General features: G+C 45.0%; 3 protein-coding genes across 23 annotated transcripts in view; 2 read left to right on the top strand and 1 right to left on the bottom strand.

Annotated features, from left to right (window-relative positions):
• Window positions 1-1,372, top strand: part of Mms19 (MMS19 cytosolic iron-sulfur assembly component) — a 33,350-nt gene extending 31,978 nt beyond the window's left edge. For all 6 annotated transcript variants that reach the window (XM_087185065.1, XM_013069905.3, XM_013069907.3 and 3 more), the window contains one exon: window positions 77-1,372. In XM_087185065.1, the coding sequence (XP_087041191.1) occupies window positions 77-104 (28 nt within the window). In that variant the 3' untranslated portion in view covers window positions 105-1,372. The remainder of the gene's footprint in view (window positions 1-76) is intronic.
• Window positions 666-10,748, bottom strand: Zdhhc16 (zDHHC palmitoyltransferase 16). 15 transcript variants are annotated; one of them, XM_021253150.2, is made up of 12 exons: window positions 10,555-10,740; window positions 10,345-10,439; window positions 6,286-6,533; window positions 5,917-6,111; window positions 5,701-5,789; window positions 5,189-5,217; window positions 4,458-4,591; window positions 4,274-4,321; window positions 3,401-3,486; window positions 2,610-2,754; window positions 2,161-2,231; window positions 666-1,217 (listed from the first exon to the last, which is right to left on the bottom strand). In XM_021253150.2, the coding sequence occupies exons 3-12, from the start codon at window positions 6,526-6,528 to the stop codon at window positions 1,103-1,105; spliced, it is 1,155 nt and encodes a 384-aa protein (XP_021108809.1). In that variant the 5' UTR covers window positions 6,529-6,533; window positions 10,345-10,439; window positions 10,555-10,740; the 3' UTR covers window positions 666-1,102. The 15 variants fall into 15 exon arrangements, with proteins under 15 accessions (XP_021108809.1, XP_004838648.1, XP_087041194.1 ...); XM_004838591.4 differs by having other exon boundaries at window positions 2,610-2,733; XM_087185068.1 differs by having other exon boundaries at window positions 2,610-2,733; window positions 10,345-10,508; window positions 10,662-10,740.
• A 90-nt stretch (window positions 10,749-10,838) lies between these two features.
• Window positions 10,839-18,472, top strand: Exosc1 (exosome component 1). 2 transcript variants are annotated; one of them, XM_087185079.1, is made up of 9 exons: window positions 10,839-10,965; window positions 11,073-11,188; window positions 11,537-11,587; window positions 13,035-13,109; window positions 13,803-13,891; window positions 15,009-15,042; window positions 15,571-15,621; window positions 15,754-15,838; window positions 16,300-16,469. In XM_087185079.1, exons 1-9 carry the CDS (start codon window positions 10,935-10,937, stop codon window positions 16,404-16,406), a joined length of 639 nt encoding a protein of 212 aa, XP_087041205.1. In that variant the 5' UTR covers window positions 10,839-10,934; the 3' UTR covers window positions 16,407-16,469. The 2 variants fall into 2 exon arrangements, with proteins under 2 accessions (XP_087041205.1, XP_004838645.1); XM_004838588.3 differs by lacking the exon at window positions 11,537-11,587 and having other exon boundaries at window positions 16,300-18,472.
• Window positions 18,473-20,019: the final 1,547 nt, after the last annotated feature.

Genomic DNA, 20,019 nt, shown 5'->3' with positions numbered 1-20,019 from the left:
GTTCTAGGTCTTGGGAAGGGTTGGAACTGAGATAAGCCTTGCTGCTAATGCTGCCAACATCTTTTTCTGCCTGCAGGTTTCTGCTAGGGAGCCCTGGCAGCTGAGCCCTTGTTCCTGAGCAAGTCTCGTCTGATAAACAATCTAATTTGGAATTACTAACTGTTGAGCCATGTTGCCCATGGCAGGGAGATCACTGGCCTCTGCCTGCCTTTCCCATAGAGTGCAAGTGCTGGGCCTCTGTTGCATTGCTGTACAAGAAATATCAGAGTCCTGACTTTAATAGATTTGTGAAGTAGCTGAGCAAGAACTCTTGTGTTTGAAGAAAGATCTTGGATTATGGGGCTCTTCGTATCAGGCAAAGTGAGCTGTGCTACTGAAGGATGAATCCAGATGAGTGTGGCCCTGAGGATCAGGGATGGTGAATGTGTGTACCTATTAGAGAATAAAGATTTCTTTGGGTAATAGGGCTGACTGTTAGATATGCACCCCCACCCTGCTGTTGCCTCTGTAGCACATAGGGCCATGACTGGCCTAGAGGATTAGCAATGTTAGGAATGAGCGAAGGACTCTGCAGGACAGAGGCACCACTATAACCTCACTAGGCCTTGACCCTAACTTCCCTTCCCCTGCCCTACAGTGAGGCAATGAGTGAGAAGCTACATATCTTTACAAATCAAATGCCTTTATTTTTGCTACCTTTGGTAGCATGTGAGAAATGGCAGTGACCTCAGCAGCAGGCATGGTGTCTTTGCCCCAATGAGAAACCAAGATTCCAGCTTAGGTCTTTTCCCGGACAGCAAGTGGAAAAGGAGATGGCCAGCCCCAGTGCTGTATCTGAAGGAGGGTGGGGTAGCTAGCTGCCTGACCCTAGTCTGGGGCTAAAACTTCTGTTTGCCTGAGTAAAGTGACGTCAGTCCTAGGATCTGTCCACATTGTGTCTTCTGCAGTGACCACAAGGTTAGTTCTTAAGTTGTTAATGCATAGTACCCTAGGGCAGGCCCAGTGGCTCTTTTTGATCAAGGATTCAAAGAAAAGCTGCCTTTGGAGGCCCTTGACACAGGCAGCAGAATGAATGCTCAAGCTGTTGCTGATACAGTCCAGCTCACACTGCCATCACAGAGGCCGAGTGAGCAGTCACCCAGGGAGGGGCCTCCCAGCTCATTCCATTCCCATGGGGCAGATGACTAGAAGGTAACAGCACCCGGGTAAGCCAATGCCTACAAAAGAAAACAGAAAGGTCTCTGAGTTCCAGAGTTCTTGGTTGTCCTTCATATTTATTCCACAGCAACCATACATCAAGCACCAAAGTAACAAGAGTTCTAATTTCCTTTCTCTTACTGTGTCTAATAAATGTACCCTCTGGAACCTTGAAGGCCTTTTGAAGTTTTGAGCAAGTGTTCTGAGGGGCCACTGAAAGCACAGTGTTGGACAGGAGTGTAATGAAGGTGGGAAAGGGAAGAAGGAAAGTAACTTACATTCACCTGGTGTTAACTGCCTCAGTAACTGCAATTTGAAGAATGATTTCCCCTTGTTTCTTGGGCTCAGAGAGCTAGCCTCATTTGCTGCCTTTAAAGACCTCTGTCACAAGTAGATTATCTCAGTCTCATATATTTATATTGGCTTTAATCCAGACACTGCCATACAAGTGAGAGGTGACTGATGACCATTACATCCTACCTAAATGGCCCTTCTGAAAATAGCTTTCTCAGGATTCCACTATAGTCATCTTCAAGCTTCAGGCCCCTTTGGTTCAAATGAAAGCAATGATCTCCATTCCTAGAGTCTAGAACTGCATAGATGAGCCCCTAGCCACAGGTGTATATTTAAACTCGTGAAATGAAATTACTTAAAACCTCATCAGTGAGCTGGGTGTGGTGGTACACACATATACTCCAGCACTCTGGGAGGCTTAGGCAGAAGGATCACAAGCTCAAGCCCAGCCTGAGCAACTGAGTAAAACCCTGTCTCAAAAAACCCCCCAAAAACCAGCTGGGGATGTGGCTCAGTGCAAAGGTCCAAGGTTCAATCCCCAGTATTAGGTGGGTGGGGGAACCTTCATCAGTAGCATTAGCCGTATTCTAAGTACCTGGTTCTCCCAGGTATAGACTTTTCCTCATCACAGAGTTCTGCTGAACAGCAGTTGTCTCTGTCTTACTTTACCTTCCTGTGTCCACACCCAGGAATACCTTCCAGTTGTCCATGCAGCCATAGTTGTAAGGATTTCTAAATACCTAGGGCCAAGAAAAACACACACATTTCTACAAACTTCTACTTAATCCCCTCCTCACTTTTGAAATGGATACACTAAAGCTCGGGTAGACAATTCTGGTCTTTTCTGCCTTTTTTTCTTTCGGGGGCAGAGGGAAACAGGGTCTTGCTATGCAGTTCAGGCTGGCCTCAAACTCACTATGTAGCCTAGGTTGGCCTTGAACTTGTAGCAATTTTCCTGCCTCAGCCTCCTGAGTGCTGGGACTACAGGCATGCACCACCACACCCAGCTAATTTTGGTCTTTTATGACACCTGCCTAGGTGACCCTGATCATGGCCCGTGTTTACAGGATGCAAGTTCAGTTACTGGACTGCCCATCCAAGCCCCCAAATCTACTCACTCTGCCCTTGGCCTGTAGTCGACGTCTCTCTTTCTTGTTAATGTGTCTTTCAATGCTAGTCTCACCCCGACTGATGAGAACAGCATGCCATACTGTTAGGGCACCCAGGGCCAGTGCCACAGAGCTAAGAAAGGAGAGGCAAAGACTGGTAGAAATTATACAGGGCTGGACACTGAGTTGAGCAATAACAACTGGCTAACAACCTCTGCCTTTACATTCTGGCATACATCCTAGATCAACTCGTGCTTTTCACTGCATTTGAAAAAGCATCAGTGAAAATGAAAGTGTGCTGAGAATAAATTATGTGGAAAGGAGGGTGGGAAAATAAGGTTATTACTGAAAAAAATGTTCATTATTTCCTAAAATACTGATGCTATGAGACAATGGAGGGTAGTAAAGGCACTGGGAGTCAGACTGAGATGATATGAAGTTCACATCCCAGCTTTACCATTGCTACCTGTGTATCGTGGAGTAACTGACTTTACCCCTTGGTTTTCATTTTTCTCATCTATAAATGCAGTCACTACCCTTTAGGTAGGTACTATGAACAAAAACTGAGTTTAACTTGGTACATACCAAGCATGCCTGCATCCTTATTACTTAGTAACCAGAAATAATGCTAGTATCCTTGATGTTCCCTGTGCCCCAAAGTGCTGCAGTGCTGACTGCCAACCTCAGACTAGCAGAATAGTGGAAGGTCACTCAGATGGGTTTCTATCTGCACGTGGGCACTTAAAAAGGTATTCCTGAAGCTGCACCCCCCTTAAAACTACCAAAACTGAGTTAAATACCTGCACAGGAACCAGAGGTAGATAAGACTCTTGTGAGTTATCCTTTCTCGAAAGGAGAAGGTAGGTGGTGGGGTCTGGTGATAAGTCTAGAAAAAAACCAAAACAGTAAAGCCTAGCTCCTTTGCTTTGTGGTCTCCAGTAACTGCACTAGAGCCCCCAGTGCCTCTATGCAGGAAGCAATCTAAACCCAAGCAGAGAAAATGGGGATTAAAGCCACCACAGAGGAGTCAGGGCAGCAGCCAGATAGGTAGACCAAGCCCGGTGACACCATCACATGGACAACACTGGGCAGAGCAATTCTGAACAAGATGACAAACCACAGGAGGAACTGCCCCTGGGCCATTAAAGTGACAACACAAAACAGGGCTCCAGGGGAAGCCACTCCAAATCTCCAGCCAGAACACCATTATGTGACTGCATCCCAGAGAAAGTCCAGCCCATATTCAGCACAGACTAATGGGGGAGAACCACAGGCTCCATTTAGGACTGTGGAAGAGCACCATGGATACAATATGAGCCCAAGATGTGCTTGGAAGAGTCCCCAGAGACACAGGTGCAGATGGACCAGCTTGATCTCTGTCCCCTGGAACCCCATTACACAGACTAACATAGACTCCTTGCTGCTCAGGCCATCACCAAGGCAGAGTCGAGGCTCAGCCCAAAGAGAAGGTGATGATGGGATAGCCAAAATCTGTCACACACCAGGGACTTCCAACTTGCCCTCAGGCCACTGCAGCCTCCCCAAACACTCCTGATCCAATCTACCTGGGCCTCTCAGCCTGCCTCTACAGCTAAACTAGCAAGCCCAGTTGCCCGAGCAACTCTACACCCCAGGCCTGAGCAGCAGGAGGCAGGGGGGTGGGGACAGCCCACCTGGTTGGCAAGCGTCTGTGGTTTGTTCTTGTCGAGCTGTTTCATTCTCTAAGGGATGGAAAACAGTGCTGGTTACACTTGCAGCCCCTAGGAGAGGGGTGCTACCAGCCCCATTCCTTAGGGACAGGCTCTATACTGCACATTCTGGACTACTCAGATGCCCTACTCCTCGCTACAGACTCACCTCAATGGCAGCATAAGCCTCCCGGAAAAGGTCCCAACTTCCATAGCTGCAGTAGACACAGCCCAGAGTCATGAAAAAGCAGAAAGAGAAGAAGTACCGATGGTTATAGTGGCCCACACAGTTGTTTAGCCAGGCTGGTGAGGGACTGATTAAGGACAAGATCAAACACACTTTCAGCAATGTCCAGGCCTTTCTGGTTCATCCTTAGTTCAAGACAACATCACTCAAGCAAGAACTGTTTTCCAAAGGCAGGAAAATGAAATGGTTTCCCAAGTTTGACATGAAATTATTATAAGCTTTTCAAGTTTACCAGGAAATCATGAAAATTGAAAACTGAACACAGTAAAATGAATCTGCCAATACTTCAACCTAGCTGGAGTTAGCCAAGCATCTGAATATGACAGCAAAAGGGGACCTATGGTTCTATCTGGCACCCCCAATAGGCGGCCACAGAACCCCACGTCTCTCTCCATTCAATAGCTGTTAGTATGGCAGCCTACAAAGGAAAGACCTATTAAAAGATCCTTGCTTCCAGAAGATCCATCTCACAGAACTTGTGAGCCCCCTGCTCTCCTCAGAAGATGGTCATCCCCCACAGTGCCTCTTCTACTAACTTCTTATAAGCCCACTGTTCTCTGCAGGGTGATGCTAGAAGCCTTAGGTTTGTGGCCATTAACCCTGTACAGTGCTCTGGAGTTAAAGGCCTCAGGCAGAAGACAGCAAAAGGATACGGCAGTGATGATCCATCTTCAGCACACACCTGTTAGGGAGGGACACAGGCTCTGTTATGGTAGCCAAGGTTCTTGGATGTCAGTGCCAATCCTTTTCTACAAGGACAGCATCCTGCTGAGGTGGAAAGGGCAGAGACTTTGAAGATAGCCAGTCCTTACTTCAAACCCAGCTTTGAAGTTTATTGGCTATATACATGATAATAGACATGGTAAGTCATCTCTCTGAACCTCAGTTTCTACACCTAACTCACAGGACTAGCCTGAGGACTGTGGCAGGAGACCAAAAGTACACTGCATGGGGCTGAGGACTTAGCTCAGTGGTTCCGCTGCCTGCCTCGAAAGTCCAAGATCCCGAGTTCAATCCCCAGTACCAAAGAAAATGTACACTACATGGAACACGTACTTGCAACAAGCACTTGATACCTGTCTTAGAAACTCCAAGTCCAGGTTTTACCCTAGGACTATAGCAAAAGGATCATCACAAGGGTTCACAGAGCAAAGCCAAGACCCACCTATTGCAGATGCTACAGTGGTGTGTCCGGGCTGGCTTGGGGTAAATGCACTTCTTACAGATGGAGACTGTGGCAATATCATTCCTGCCCTGTGCAAAAGGAGAAGAGCATCATGAGCACTGTAGCAGCACCAGTTTTGTGCCTCAAAAGATCCCAAGGCATTCTCCAACCCATATCCTATAACTGCCTCTCTCCACTGCCCCCATAGAGACCCACCTGGGGTGGGTACCCAGGCGGAGTGGTGATGGCCTGGTAGTAATGGAAGACGATGAGGATTAGATTCCAGTGACTGTAGAAGAAATGCCAGCAGAGTCGTGGCACTGAGTAAGTTCGGAGGATGAGCGGCAGGACACATAAGTAGGCGATGGCAACAATGGAGCCGGTCAGCACGATCACCAGTACCACAAACACCTGCCAATACCAGTGAGGTCAGGTAGACACAGCAAGAGAGCTCTACCCATAGGAAATGCAGGAATTTCTCTATGGGTAGGGATCTTGCCTTCAGAATCTAGTGTGAGTCCACCAGAGACACGTCCCTCTACTCCTCTAAAACATCCCTTTTCCTGCTTCATGGGCATCACTTACCACCCCAAACCATCGAATCACGTTGTCCACCAGCCAGTAGACAGGTTCAAAGGCAGCATCAACCACGGTTTCACTGCCCCCAAAGGAGTTGTAGAGCAGGGAGCGAAGGCAGACCTTGCCATAGCGCCAACGCTGCACCAGGCCCCGAAGCAGAGGTGGGCAGCGGCGCCTGTAGCCCAGGAGCAGAAGCAGGCGCAGGCAGAGGCGGGCTGGGCCCAGCAACAGGCTCCGCTGGCCACGCATGGCTCCTAGAAGGGCACACTATTGTGAAGATCCATCCTGAGTCCTATTGCTCCCTACCTCACCAGTGGGAAGGCCTAGAGCACCAGCTTGGAGAGCAAATACCCAAGATTAAGACCCAGTTAGGACAGTCATCAACTGTGGGAAGTAGAAAGGTCACTTCACTTTTCTACAGAATGTTCAGTGCCAGTGCTGCAACCAGATTTCAGGAGGTTAAGGACTGGAAATTCTGAGCCTGCAGAAACCACATTTACATTATACCACAGAGGTGCACAGCAAATCCAACATACAAACCTACATACCTAGCTAGAATAAAGGGCCACATGAAGGAGTAAGAGAGAGGCAGGCAGCTTCAAATCAAGGAGTCACTGGAGCTGTCTGTGTGGGTGGAGCACAACCAACACAGACAAAGCTACGCTCTGTGTCTCAGCATGGCCACTGCTGCAGTTGTTCAGTTTCCTGCTGCGCTAGCCCACCAAGTGGTTGTGATTCTTGCATCTAGGTCTTCTTTGGTCCCATCTGAGTCTTGGCAAAAGATACCCTTCCTTCCTATCCTACTCCCTCTGGGTTGATGTTACAGGCCAGAAGACCCAACCTGGTACCAAGAGATTCCATCTCATGTCAGGACAGTCAGCCACCTCTTATGTGACATTGGATGCACTGTCTCTAATTCCACTCGTAGCCCCACCCCAAGGATAGAGCAGCCAGACAACTTCAGGTATTCAGGGCAAGAGAACACTAAGGCAGGAGACAGAAGTTGGAGGGACTTCCATTTTGGTAGCTCGTGAACACCGTAGGTCCTGCCCTCTCAGTGGAAGTCTTCCCTGCTCCACTGTAATTATTCACACTCAAGAACATTCTCTGCAGCTGCTGCCCTTGACCCCAGGCTTCCCAACCAGCCTTCCCAGCTCACCAGCCCTTGCCATGGCTCCTCTGCAAGTGCTTCCATCTCTGCACTCTACCTCATGCAGTGTGGGAGATCACTGCCCAGGCAATGACCAAAACCAAAGACAGAGATGTTCTAATAGACTCATTCTGTGACTGTCTCAATTCTGCAGATTAAGTCTTTTACCTGAAGAGAAATTATCTGATTTTTCCCCTAGGGAAGACCAGCCAGGGAGGGCTGCTCTGTCCTTAGCAACTCCACTGACTTATTTAACAGGCAGCTCAAAACTCAGCGGAAACTGGAGGAGGCTGCTAGGCTGGAGGGATGGTTTCAATTTAGTAACTGGAGCAATGTACTCTCCTTGCACCCTGGCTCATCCCCACAAAGGGCCTTTCAAAGAAAATACTTAAATACTTCTTTCTACAGGCTCATAAACCCAAAGCAAAAAGGAATCCAGTAGATAAGGCCTACAAAAAAAGTGAAGACTGACAATTTGGGGGGGCAGACCCATTGCACCAGGATAAAGAAACTGGCCATTCCCAATACCTCCTGGGAAACTGAGAGAAAGTGGAATGTAGAAAAGAGAAAAAAGCTGAAAACCTCAGACCTAGCTTCTCTGAGTTGGACTATTACTTGGAACCATGATTTGGCTGAAGCATGAATTTACAAAATAATAGCCACAATCAAATATAACAGTGGGACAGATCAGATTGCCCCACAACCAATCTAGGTGACTTATAGACTGTCCGCGCCAATGTACATTCCCTTACTATGGATAAGAGTTTTCTATTTGCTAAAATACTTTTTTTTTTTTTTTTTTGGTACCTGGGATTGAACTTGGGTCCTTGCGCTTGCGCAGCAGGTGGCAAACCACTGAGCTAAATCCCCGGCCCATTAAAATACTTTTTATAGCAATAGTGTGCCAATCAGATACCTTCCTCACCTGTAAAAAGTGTGAATTACATTCTACCTCAGAACCACCTTTTAAAGAAAAAACAACTCTCAGATTCTCTACTTTTCTGGTGGAAACCACATCCTGAATTCCTAGGCTGTACATTAAATGCCTACCTCATACCAACTCTTATCTGCCCATACCCTAATTTTGGTTTAGTTCTGCCCCTAAGTAGTTCTGTGACCTTGGACAAACCACTGAACCCTAGTAGAATTCAATACCCTTGTCTCATTCCCTAAGGGGATAAGATTAAATGCTAAGGTCTGTTCCAACTTTATTGGTAAGGTATAAATGAAATGGTTATAAACCACTTAGCACAATACCAGGCTCATGGAAGTATTCAATACATTCTTGTTTGGGTTGTGGTGCTGGGAATTGAATTTAGGGCCTTGCACATAACACACAAACACTGTACTGGTGAGTTATATCCCTGGCCCTTTGGTTTTTTGTTTTTTGTTTTTTGTTTTTTGAGGTAGGGTCTCCCTTTGTAGTTCAGGCTGGCCCTGAACTCACTATGTAGCCCAGGCTGGCCTCGAACTCGCAGTGATCCTCTTGGCTGGCCCTTTGTTTTTATTATTTTGAGACAGGATTTTGCTTGCTAAATTGCCCAACCTGGCTTCAAACCTGGGATCCTCCTGCCTGAGCCAAGTAGCAGGGATTATAGGCATGCACCACCAAACCCAGTTTCAATGAATATTTGTTGACTGAATGCTGGAGGGATGCAGAAGTAGAAAGGCTGATCTATCTGTGCCACATATACCATCAGGGCCACTCCTGCAAATATGATAATACTTTAGCATCTGCTGCCATCATTTTTGCTGATTAATAAAGAAATGGAAACTGTTACTAGAATCATAGTGTTAAAGAGCTAAAAGGCATTTTAGAAAACAAGTGCAACCAGAAATCACCCAAACACCGGCCGGGGATTTAGCTCAGTGGTTTCGCTGCCTGCTGCGCAAGCGCAAGGACCCGAGTTCAATCCCTGGTACCAAAAAAAAAAAAAAAAAAGAAAAGAAATCACCCAAACACATAAATGGAAAGCTTATCATTGCAGAAGTACAGGCCAGATTTGACTGAACAAGCCAGGCTGCCCCCCTCACTTTAGAGAGTGGAATATGGGAAACATGGGAATGCCAAGAAAAAGATATATTGCCCATGGGCTACAACTGAAACTGAAATTTCAATTCAGGAAGCTGAGGTTATGCAAAATTCAAAATGTTATGTGTTTAGAGAGGAGTGTGATCTCAGTGAACAGAGGAGGAAATAGCAAAGCACACTTCTATCACAGCAGACACTGACAAGTCCCATCCCTAAGTAGTACCCATAGGTCACAGTAGCCATCTGCCACTAGATTAGGGTTTGCAGGTCACAGCGCTCCCCTCATCCCTGGGCACCATCTGTTTCCAAGGGTTGGGGAAGGGGAGATAGGGAGGAACAGAGTCCAAAATCATCAGAAGGCAGATTCAACAAGGGAAAATCGTGACAAATTTCATCTGGACAAATCTCAAGTAGGAGATGTCAAACATCAGTTAAAGAGCAATATTTTATTCATGTGCAGACTTCTCTTCTGGGCTAACATGCTTAAATGAGGTGGAAAAAAGAGTTGTAACTTTATCATAAAGCTGCTCATCCCACCATGCGTGGTAGTGCAGGCCTGTAATCCCAGCACTTTGGAGGCTGAGGCAGAAAGATTGCAGCGAGTTCGAGACCTGCCTGAACCACATAACTAGACCCTGTCTTTAAAAAAAAAAAAAAAAGCTGCTCATCCAAAGTTAAGATGGGGTCAACACAACTACAGGATCTGATCACTGAACTGAAGGCTGCAGCTACCAGGAAAAGATTTTGTCTTTCAGCGAGGGCGGCCTGGTCAAACTGTGATAGACTGGAAACCAGAAAACTTTGGTTCTGACTGGGGGTCTGTCGAATTATCTTCGAGACTTTGGACAAGCCAAACCCTGCCTCTGGATGTGAGTTTGCAAACCTGTGAAATGGGCAAGTTGGGTTGATTGATCTCCTTCCCCCTCTGCGCGTTACAGCTTCCCCGTGGGTGCGCTCCGTCAGAGGCGGGCAAGGGTCCTGCAGGGCAGGCGAGGAGAGAGCAAGAACCCTGGCTTGCAACAAGGCCTCGGGACACGCGGCTCGACCCTAGAAAAAAGGACAATGCCGAGCAAGGGCCGTAGCTTCCCCTTACCTGCCGCCTCCCGATTCCTCAAACAGCCAAATCGAGCCCCGCAGCCTCTACTGCCGTCTACTACCACCTCTCCAGCTCCGCGCCGGGAGCGGTTCAATCCTACCCACCATGGCCAGCCTCCCGCAGCGCAAGCCAGTGGACCCGGACCCACGGCCAGCCCATCCCGGATCACCAGCGCAAGCGCAATCACTGGAGTCCGAATTCCCGCCCCCGGCTTGATCCCGGGGCAGTCTGGGAAATGGAGTTTACACTAGATGAAAGCTTCCTGTGGTCACATGACATAACGCACCAATGAAGGTGTATCATACTGCGAAAACACTCCCAGATGTCACCAATGAGAAGTTCGCTTAGTTTTCATCCGGGTTTGGACAGTGTCAGTCATGGCGCCCCCCGTGAGATACTGTGTACCTGGTAAGTGTGCATTTCCCATTCGGAGTCTTAGACGGGGACAAAGACTAGAATCCTGGACAGCCACGAGTTTCTGGGAGCCCGTGACTGGTGTAGTGTTCCTTCTGCAGGCGAACGTCTGTGTAACTTGGAAGAGGGCAGCCCGGGCAGCGGCACCTACACCCGGCATGGCTACATCTTTTCGTCGCTGGCCGGCTGCCTGACGAAGAGCAGCGAGAACGGAGCGGTAAAGGAGGCGGCTTCCCATTTGCTCTTTCTCTCCCTTTCTCTTAGGCCACCCTTCCGTTCTGGTCCTTAGACACTAGCACTGCGGATGCATCTTCCGTGCCTTAACCATAGAACGATTTGGTCTCTTCAGTTGCTCCTGAAATCGCCAATACTATGTACGTAGCCACCACACACCAGTTAGGCTGATGGTTTTTGGTTGTGCTGCCAACTCTCGGAGAGGGAAGTTGGGGGAGAGCAGACCCAAACAGAGCAGTCTGGGTGAGCAGAATTCTGACTGTCGCCTACCTGTCCGCCTTCATCTAGCTCCACTATCTCCACTTCACTGACTGCTGTCTACTTATTCTAGCTTCTTTCAGTGTCGCCAAGGGCGCTGACTTCTCTGCTGCTTCGGAGCAAGGTACACATGCCATCTATTTGGAACACACTTCTCCTTAGCCTCTGTAACTCTAACCCTAACCTCTTGCACAAAGCCTCTCTAGTATCTTGTTCTCAGAGAAGTGCTTCTAAATCACACTGCTTGAAGAAAGGTTTGGAGAGGAGGTTGTTAAACATTTACAAAGAGCTCTGTTCCTTTCCTTCAGCGTGTAACTAAACATTCACTTACATGTTCCCCACTAAACTTCTCCCCAGTTAGACTTTTAAGTTCCATAAAAGGAACCACTGTACAGGTTCTACCACTGTACTACCTTCAGTATCTAGCATAAGATAGATGGTCAATAAATGCTTGTTAGATGCATGAATAATGCTGTCCTCTCTAGCTCCAGAAGTTGTGCCAGGATTAGCTCAGGATCAGATAAATAGTCTTTGAAGGAGCAGTTTAAAGACAGCACAATGAAAGATTAAGAAGTAAAACATGTCAGGTACTGGCAATCTAGACCTTGACTCTGCTTGGGACAGCAAACTTCAGGCTTTAGATTTTTCTTCATCTGTAAAAATACAGACTTTCTATTCAGCCAATTTTGGGGATGTCCTTTACATTCCTAAGTTTCTTCATTTTACAGTTATCTTCAGCATTTCATGGGTCAGGCACAGTACTGACATCTGGGGATATAATAATGAACCAAAGACACTTAGTTTATGCTATCACAGGGCACAGACAACAGCATATAAATAAGTACTCAATGGGTGCATGGTTACAAATATGATGACTGCTTGGAAAGAATATTATACAACATCATGAGAATATGTAACAAGTGAACATCCCTTAGCCAGTGAAAGTGACATTTAGGCTGAATTGTCTGTAAAGGTGGCTGGGGAGAATGCAGTTCTGGCAGGAAGAACAAGTTGAACAGAGACCCTGAAGTGAGAAAAACTTAGTAAGTTGGGGAAATTGAAAGAAGCCAAGAGAATTTAAGCATAGTGAAGAAGGGAGAGACTGTGGTGGTACACATGGGGGCAGAGACAGGAGGACTGACTCAAGTACGAGACCAGCCTGAACTACATAGCGAGACCCTGTCTCAAAAAAAAAAAAAAGGACGGGGGGGGGGGGGGCTGATACAAGATGAAGCTAAAAATAGCTCTCTTACACCAATAATCAAAGAGAAAGCTACAAATATTCCTTTAAAACAGAAGAAAACAATTATTGCCATGATTAAATGACATCTATTTGATAACTTTCCTGGACTATTAGAGGAGTCATTTATGATTGCAGATTAAACTGGAATGGTTAGATTATGTCTTCTGGCAGCATTCTTCCTGTACCTTCTTGTCCTGTTCCTAAATTTAATTCACAGTTCATCTGACCTTGTGTTCTCAACCATACTAGGATGTTCCTACATTATTCTCAAGCCACAAATACTTTTGCTCAAGGCTTAGCCACAACATTCATTTTATTTTCTCTGTAGCTTCCTGTGGTGTCTGTGATGAGAGAGACAGAGTCCCAGTTACTGCCAGATGTGGGAGCTATTGTCACCTGTAAGGTAAGTTGGTCCTAAATCTATGCTTAGCACACATATCCAATGCTAAAATCATTACCACTCTAGAACTGCAGTGCCTAATGTGGTAGATACTAGCTATATAGAGCTATTTAAATTTAAATTAAGCCTGGCATGGTGACACACTTCTGTAATCTCAGTTCCTTGGGAGGTTGAGTCAAATTTGAGGTCATTGTGGGCAACTTAGTGAGACCTTGTCTCAGAATAAAATAAAAAAGGAAGGGGCCGGGAATTTAGCTCAGCGGTTTCGCCGCCTGCTGCTCAAGCTCAAGGACCAGAGTTCGATCCCCGCTACCAAAAAAAAGACAAAAAAAAACAACCAAAAAAACTATTGCCAGGTGTGGTGGTGCACACTTGTGATTCCAGCACTCCAGAAACTGAGGTAGGAGGATCATCACAAGTTTGAATTCTTAGTGATCCTCCTGGCTCAGCTGGCCACCACACCTGTAATGGGCCAGCCATATTAGCTCAATTATTTCTATAGTAACTCTAGTAGGTGGCTACTGTGGCTCTTATTCCACAGATATCACTTAGGCAAAGATAAGTAGAAATTAACTTGTCTTAAATTCTACTTGATAGAGTTGCTAAACTAAAATCTTAGTAATTCCCAGTTTATTGCTGCATCCTCGAGCTGACACCTGCTAATGCTCTGATGCTGATCCTTTCTCTATCCTATAGGTCTCTAGCATCAATTCACGTTTTGCTAAAGTGTACATCTTATATGTAGGGTCTACACCACTTAAGAACTCTTTCCGAGGAACTATCCGGTAAGAAATATTCTTTTCTTGACATTTGCCTAGCATCTTGAATGAGACTAGGATAGTTGAGAGAGTTGTTTTTGTTTTTTTTTTTAATTTTTAGACAGAGTCTCACTATTTAGTCCAGGCTGGCCTTGAACTCACTATATGTAGCCTAGGCTAACCTCAAACTCGTATGGTCCTCCTGCCTCGGTCTCTGGAGTGCTGGGATTACAGGCTTGCACCACCATACCCACTGAAAGTTGGATTTTTAGGAACAATTACTATTCCTGCTCCTGCCTATTTTTGTCTCTCCTTTGTGCTTTGATTCTCCTCTGTAGTTGCCAAAGAAAATGTCCTATGAGCTAAGACAAAAGGAAATATTAATAAAAAAGAGTTTAAAAATGAAACTAATTGAGCAAAGGTGAAAATAAGCAGCATAAGGGTGATTCAGACCAAACAAGGTAGAGGGAATTTTAGGAAGTACATTTTTTAAAAAAGTATGTAATATAGATTAAACCCAAATGTTATTAGACATTACGAAGTTTGTGGGGCAGGGTGTGGTGGCACATACCTTTAGTCCCAGCACTTGGGAGGCTCTGGCAGGCAGATCTCCATGAGTTCAAGGACAGCCTGGACAGCCTGGACTACTTAGTAAGTTCAAGGGCAGCCTAAGCTACATAGTGACACCCTGCCTCAAAAAAAAAAACCAAAAAAAAAAGTTGTCAGTGGGGAAACAGTAGGTTGTTTTTTTCTGTGCATTGTTTGAGGAAGGACAAACACCGCAGGCCAGGTAGTTTACCTTTCAAGGCCCTTCCTATCCCCTGGACTCTGTGTGATTCTATAGTGCCTCCATTCAGGGGCTCTTGAGGCAGCAAAGTTCTTCGCCATTTCTTGTCAGATCTCTTCTGCTTTTCTGTAGTCCAAGGTATCCACACTGATGCTCTGTGTGGTCCAAGAATGGGAAAATGTTTTCTCCTCTCAGTGTCGACTAAGTCTGCCTATCCTCCCTGCATCCCTGAGTGGCAACTGTGTCCCCATTATAACTTGTCCTCTACGCTCTTATCTCGTAGTTCTTTGGATGCTAGAAGCTACAGAGTAATTATTTCTCACAGACGATTAATATTTGTTAATTCTCTTTTTATAGCAAGGAAGATGTCCGAGCGACTGAAAAAGACAAGGTTGTTGGTTAATTCGGGCTTTTTTTGCAGGGCTATAGGAATCTCAGTTTTGTGAAATTATTATCCTAATGAATTTCAGAGATCCATGGAAATGTGGAATCTGCAAATTCGAGGCCAGCCTGGGCTACATAGTGAGTTCCAGCCTGAACCTCATATCAAGACCCTATCTCAAAAAAAATAAAATGTTGACTGACTTGAATAATAATGATAACCCCCTTGGATTAGAAAGTAGACTGGTAGGGTGGGCTGGGCATTTAGCTCAGTGGTTCTGGCACCTGCCTTGCAAGCGCAAGGTCCCAAGTTCAATCCCCGGTACTAAAAAAAAATCAGAGGTTAGAAAGTAGACTGGCTCAGACTGGGGATATGGTTCAGTGAGAGATTGCTTACCATGCATAAGGCCCAGGTTTCAATCCCAGTCACCTCAAAAAAAAAGAAAAAAATAGATAAACTGGCTCTACCAGGGGATTAATAATTTCATGTAGACCTAATTGAAAGCTTTCACTTAAAACTCTTGTTGTTTATGTGCAGGTTGAAATTTATAAGAGTTTCCGCCCAGGTGACATTGTCTTGGCCAAAGTGGTATCCTTTATTCTCAGCAAACTTCTGAAGGTCCTTTGTCAAAAGCAGAAATGGAAGTAGAGAAACAACTCAAGTAGCTGTCGGGGGAAGACTTCAACTGCTCATTTTCCTTCACCAGTGTTATATGACTAGATATCCCTAGGTGATGCACAGTCCAATTACCTGCTGACCACTGCTGAAAATGAGCTAGGAGTGGTGGTGGCTCACAGTGAATCAGGTGAGTTGGTCCATGCTTTCACATCTGAATTTACCCTTGAGAGCCATGGTTTAGGATTATATCACCTAGTGATGTAGCTCTCTTAGTTTGTACAAATATATTCTGTGATGTTTACACAATAACAGAATCATTTTTCAAAACATGGCCCCATCATTAAGCAATACATGACTGCTTATTGCTGAAATTAGAATGGTTTTCCTAAATCTAAGCAAACAGGGGACCTAGTCCGTAATTCAGTGGAATAAACAAGGTTTCTTCCAGATGAGGTGAGTTTCACTAGGTGATACCTATTTTTTAATGCAGTACTGGGAGTTAAACCCAGGGTCTTACCCATGCTAAGCAAATGCTCTGCCACTGAGGTACATCCCCAGCCTGATACTTTAATTTTATACCCAGCTGAAAAGAAAAGTCTCAGGAAAATATTTGGGGTCCCAGCTCCCACATTGGCTTTTTCCTTCCAGGTGTCCAGATGGTTCCCATTAGCTGGTGTGAGATGCAGTGCCCGAAGACCCACACAAAAGAATTCCGGAAAGTGGCCCGAGTACAGCCTGAATTCTTGCAGACCTAAGAAGCCATATTTTACTCCAAGGAGGGGAGTAAGCTATTTCCAAGAGTACATGTATAAAAATTACATTGAGATGCCATGGTCTTTATTCAGATTCCTGGGATCAGCCAACAACCACCTCTAGAAAAATCTGCTAGTAATTTATTCTATAGATAGACCATTATTCTTATGAGCCTTTTAGTGAATTTCATCCTCCTGTTGATAAAACTTCTCTTTTAGAGACACCAGCAAACAAAATTATATAATGTTGGAAATAGCCTATTCCTCCTGACAGTCATTAGAAATAATGTATTTTTTTGTTTGTTTTTTGGGGGATTTTTTTGGTACCAGTGATCGAACTTGGGTTCTTGCGCTTGCACAGCAGGCAGCGAAACCACTGAGCTAAATCCCCGGCCCAAAATAATGTATTTTTTGCTGTGACAAAACATTTTTACATCCAGGCATTGTAGCACATAGCTGTAATCCCAGCACTCAGGAAGCTGAGGCAGGAAGATTGTTACAAGTTCAAGACCATCATGGGCTATATATGTAGTTCAAGGCCAGCCTGAACTACATATCGAGACCCTGTCTCAAAAAACAAACAGGCCAGGCATGATGGCATGTACCTGTAGTCCCAGCACTCAGGAGGCTGAGATGAGAGTATCTGCAAGTTTCAGGCCAGCCTAGGTTATGTAGTGAGTTCAAGGGGAGCCTGAACTATATATCGCAAAATCCTGTCTCAAAACAAAAAAAGCCAAAACCAAAAATTTTACTAAAAAGGATTCTCGAACAGGGAAAAACGTTAAATTGTGTCATGACTATTAGAGCAGTGGCTTGTTCTCTTTGTTAACTGCTATTAATTGCCATACATCAACTGCCTGCTTGCTCTGGACAAAGCCTGATTGCCGATTTCTTGTATTTTTGTGTTCTCAGTTCTACATTCTAGGTGCCAAGCCCTGGGGCAGGCACTTTATGTATATCCCTGATTTAGGCACTTTGTGGTTTAGTGGAAATTACAAGACATACCTGGTGATCCAGGTAACATGTGAGTAGTTCTGAAAAGTGCTTAGTAAACAAAATATTATTGACATAGTGGGAAATATTTGTTAAATCTGGATTGAAAAGAGGGACAGAGCACTATCAGGTGAAGTGGCCAGGGAATGATTTGTGACACGATGTCAGAAGGAACTGAAGAGCTTGAATAAGAGAAGTCAAGATTCTCCAGGCAAAGAGAAGCCCAAGAAAAGTACTGAATTAGAAATGAGATTGTAAATTTGGGGATGAGGAGAGAATAGGAGAAGAGGAAGAAAGGCTTTAGAGTAGGAAGGAAAGACGAACATGAAATGGCTCTTCTTTTTTAAATTTTTTTTTATTTATTGGGGAGAGGCAAGGGACTAGGGGTTGAACCTAGGGCCTTCACACTGAGCTACATCCCCATCCATTTTTTATTTTGAGACAAGTTCTTGCTGAGTTGCTAATTGATCCAGGCTGGGCTTGAACTTTTGATCCTCTGCCTCAGTCTCCCAGAGTGCTTGGATTGTAGGTGTGTGGCTCTGCACCCAGGAAAATGGCCGTTCTTGAGATGTTACTCAAGATGCCGCTCACCTCACGGTACACTCTTTGGGTGAGCTCTGGAGGCAGCCTACCTGCCTTTGTGTCCTTAAGTTGCTGACCTTATCTATAAGTTAAAGGCTTTCTACTTTTTCAGTTGAATATTTTATTGCCATGACTATAGATCCACATACAGTTTTTCTGTTTGATTGGTTTTGTTTGGTTTTTTTTGCAGTGCTGAGGATCAAGCCCAGGCCTTTGTGTACGCTGACCACAGGTTTTATTGCTGAGCTATACCCGTAGCATTCACAAAGCTCTAGGGTTAATTCCCAACACTGGGGAAAAAAATAATACAGAGATCCCTTGTGCCCTTTTGGGCAATTTCCCAGACTGGTGACATTTTGCATAATTATAATGCATCAGGCTGATGCTATAGCTCAGTGGAGGCTTGCCTCCTATGCTGAGGCTCTGAGAGAATTAATCACCAGCATGACCCCCCCCCAAAAAAAGACCAATAAAACAGACTACCAGGATGTTGACATTGATGTTGTTTTTATCTCTAAGTCTTTGTCCTTGTCTGAATAGTATGACTTCATAAGACTAATGTGAGGAAGAAATGCTTGAGTACTCAGTACATGCTAATATGTCATTGTTATTATTATATATCTTGAGTGCCTTCTATCAAATATCTACTAAATACCAAGTCTTATGTTAGATACTTTGATGTAGGTTGTTTTATCAGTTCCTATTAGTAGATATTTGAAAACTGTAGTTTTCTTTTTACGCACAATGCCACAAAGAAGTCTCTTTCAAGACAGGATCTTGCTTTGTGGTTCAGGCTGCCTTGAACTCACTATATATCCCAGGCTGGTCTTGAACTCCCAGCGATTCTCTTGTCTCAGCCTCCTGTGTGCTACCATGCCAAAAATGCAAAAAAAACTCCTCTTAATACCATTTATCTTTATGCATGCCTATGGTTCTTTTGCAAAATAGATTTCTAGAAGTTTCCAAGCATGGTGTCATGTGCCTATAATCCCAGTACTCAAGAGCCTGAAGCTGGTGGATCTCTGCCAGTTCAAGGCCAGCTTGACCTACATAGTGAGTTCAAGGCCAGCCTGAATTACAGAGACCCTATCACAGAAAAAGAAAGGAAAATGAACCAATGTCAATATGGAGAACTTTTTTTTTTTTGGTACTGGGGATCGAACTCAAGACCTCGTGCTTTCGAAGCAAGCAGCAGCACCGCTGAGCTAAATCCCCAGCCCTGGAGAACTTCTAACTACATGCCCAAGACTGTGTTCAACACAGAATAAAGTAAGCACCCTGGCCCAGGTGAATACAACACCTTGTAAGCTTTACAGTGAGACAGATCTGTTTGAATGCTTTGCTGCTATGGATGGCTACATGACTTGGGGCAAATAAATTAGTTCATGCCTGAATAAATGTAAAATAAAATAAAAGTAGAAATGATTGCTACTTTGCAGGTTAGAAGTAGCATATGAAATATGGCTACTACTACTTCTAAAACATTTGATTGGGAACATTTTTTGGAAGGCATTTGGGAATATAGAGAGAGACAGGAGGGAGAGGGAGGGACTACTACTTTGCCTACTACTGTTCTAGGAACTGGTAGGGGAGAAGTGGTGAACATGATGGAACCCTGTCCTTGCAGAATATTTCAGACATTGTTACAAAGAAAAAGTAGACTATCTCGGCTATCCTCATGATAGCCCGCCCTGTGTCCCAGAGTGTGATTTTACTTTTCTTATTTTTCCTCTTTTATTCATCCCAAGCTTGCTTTGCAGAGCCAGTTTCTCCTTTACCCTTCACTTTTAATTTTTCCTACTTCAAATAAATGTGAAACTTAACTTCGGTAGTAAAAAAGAGAGGGGAGACAGACAGACAGATGGCCTGAGGGTGTAACTTTGTGGTAGAACACTTTCCTAGCGTGCTTGGAGGCGCCGCATTCAATCCCCTATGTCAGTGGTGTGAACCTGTGGCCTGCGTGCCATAGCCAGGTGTTTATTATCATTGAAAACTAAAAGGTTCGCCATCACTGCCCTACCAAAAAAAAAGAAAGTGGCTA

Source organism: Heterocephalus glaber, unplaced genomic scaffold (assembly GCF_053883595.1).
Source record: "Heterocephalus glaber isolate CG9 unplaced genomic scaffold, H.glaber_assembly_v1.0 deba00001497, whole genome shotgun sequence".
In the NCBI taxonomy this organism is placed as follows: domain Eukaryota; kingdom Metazoa; phylum Chordata; class Mammalia; order Rodentia; family Bathyergidae; genus Heterocephalus; species Heterocephalus glaber.
The sequence above is the reverse complement of the archived record's forward strand: the minus strand, read 5'-3'. Positions and strand labels throughout refer to the sequence as shown.

What these genes read in the sequence shown, in the direction of transcription:
- Exosc1 (XM_087185079.1), top strand. Translation starts at nt 10,935, where the DNA reads ATGGCGCCCCCCGTGAGATACTGTGTACCTG. An exon ending in AGAGCAGCGAGAACGGAGCG is followed by an intron (nt 11,189 to 11,536) that starts GTAAAGGAGGCG and finishes TACTTATTCTAG; the next exon opens with CTTCTTTCAGTGTCGCCAAG. An exon ending in TCTTTCCGAGGAACTATCCG is followed by an intron (nt 13,892 to 15,008) that starts GTAAGAAATATT and finishes CTCTTTTTATAG; the next exon opens with CAAGGAAGATGTCCGAGCGA.
- Zdhhc16 (XM_021253151.2), bottom strand. Translation starts at nt 6,528, where the DNA reads ATGCGTGGCCAGCGGAGCCTGTTGCTGGGCCCAGCCCGCCTCTGCCTG. An exon ending in CACAGACGCTTGCCAACCAG is followed by an intron (nt 3,487 to 4,273) that starts GTGGGCTGTCCC and finishes GTTTTTTTCTAG; the next exon opens with ACTTATCACCAGACCCCACC. An exon ending in GACTACAGGCCAAGGGCAGA is followed by an intron (nt 2,232 to 2,609) that starts GTGAGTAGATTT and finishes TCTTGGCCCTAG; the next exon opens with GTATTTAGAAATCCTTACAA.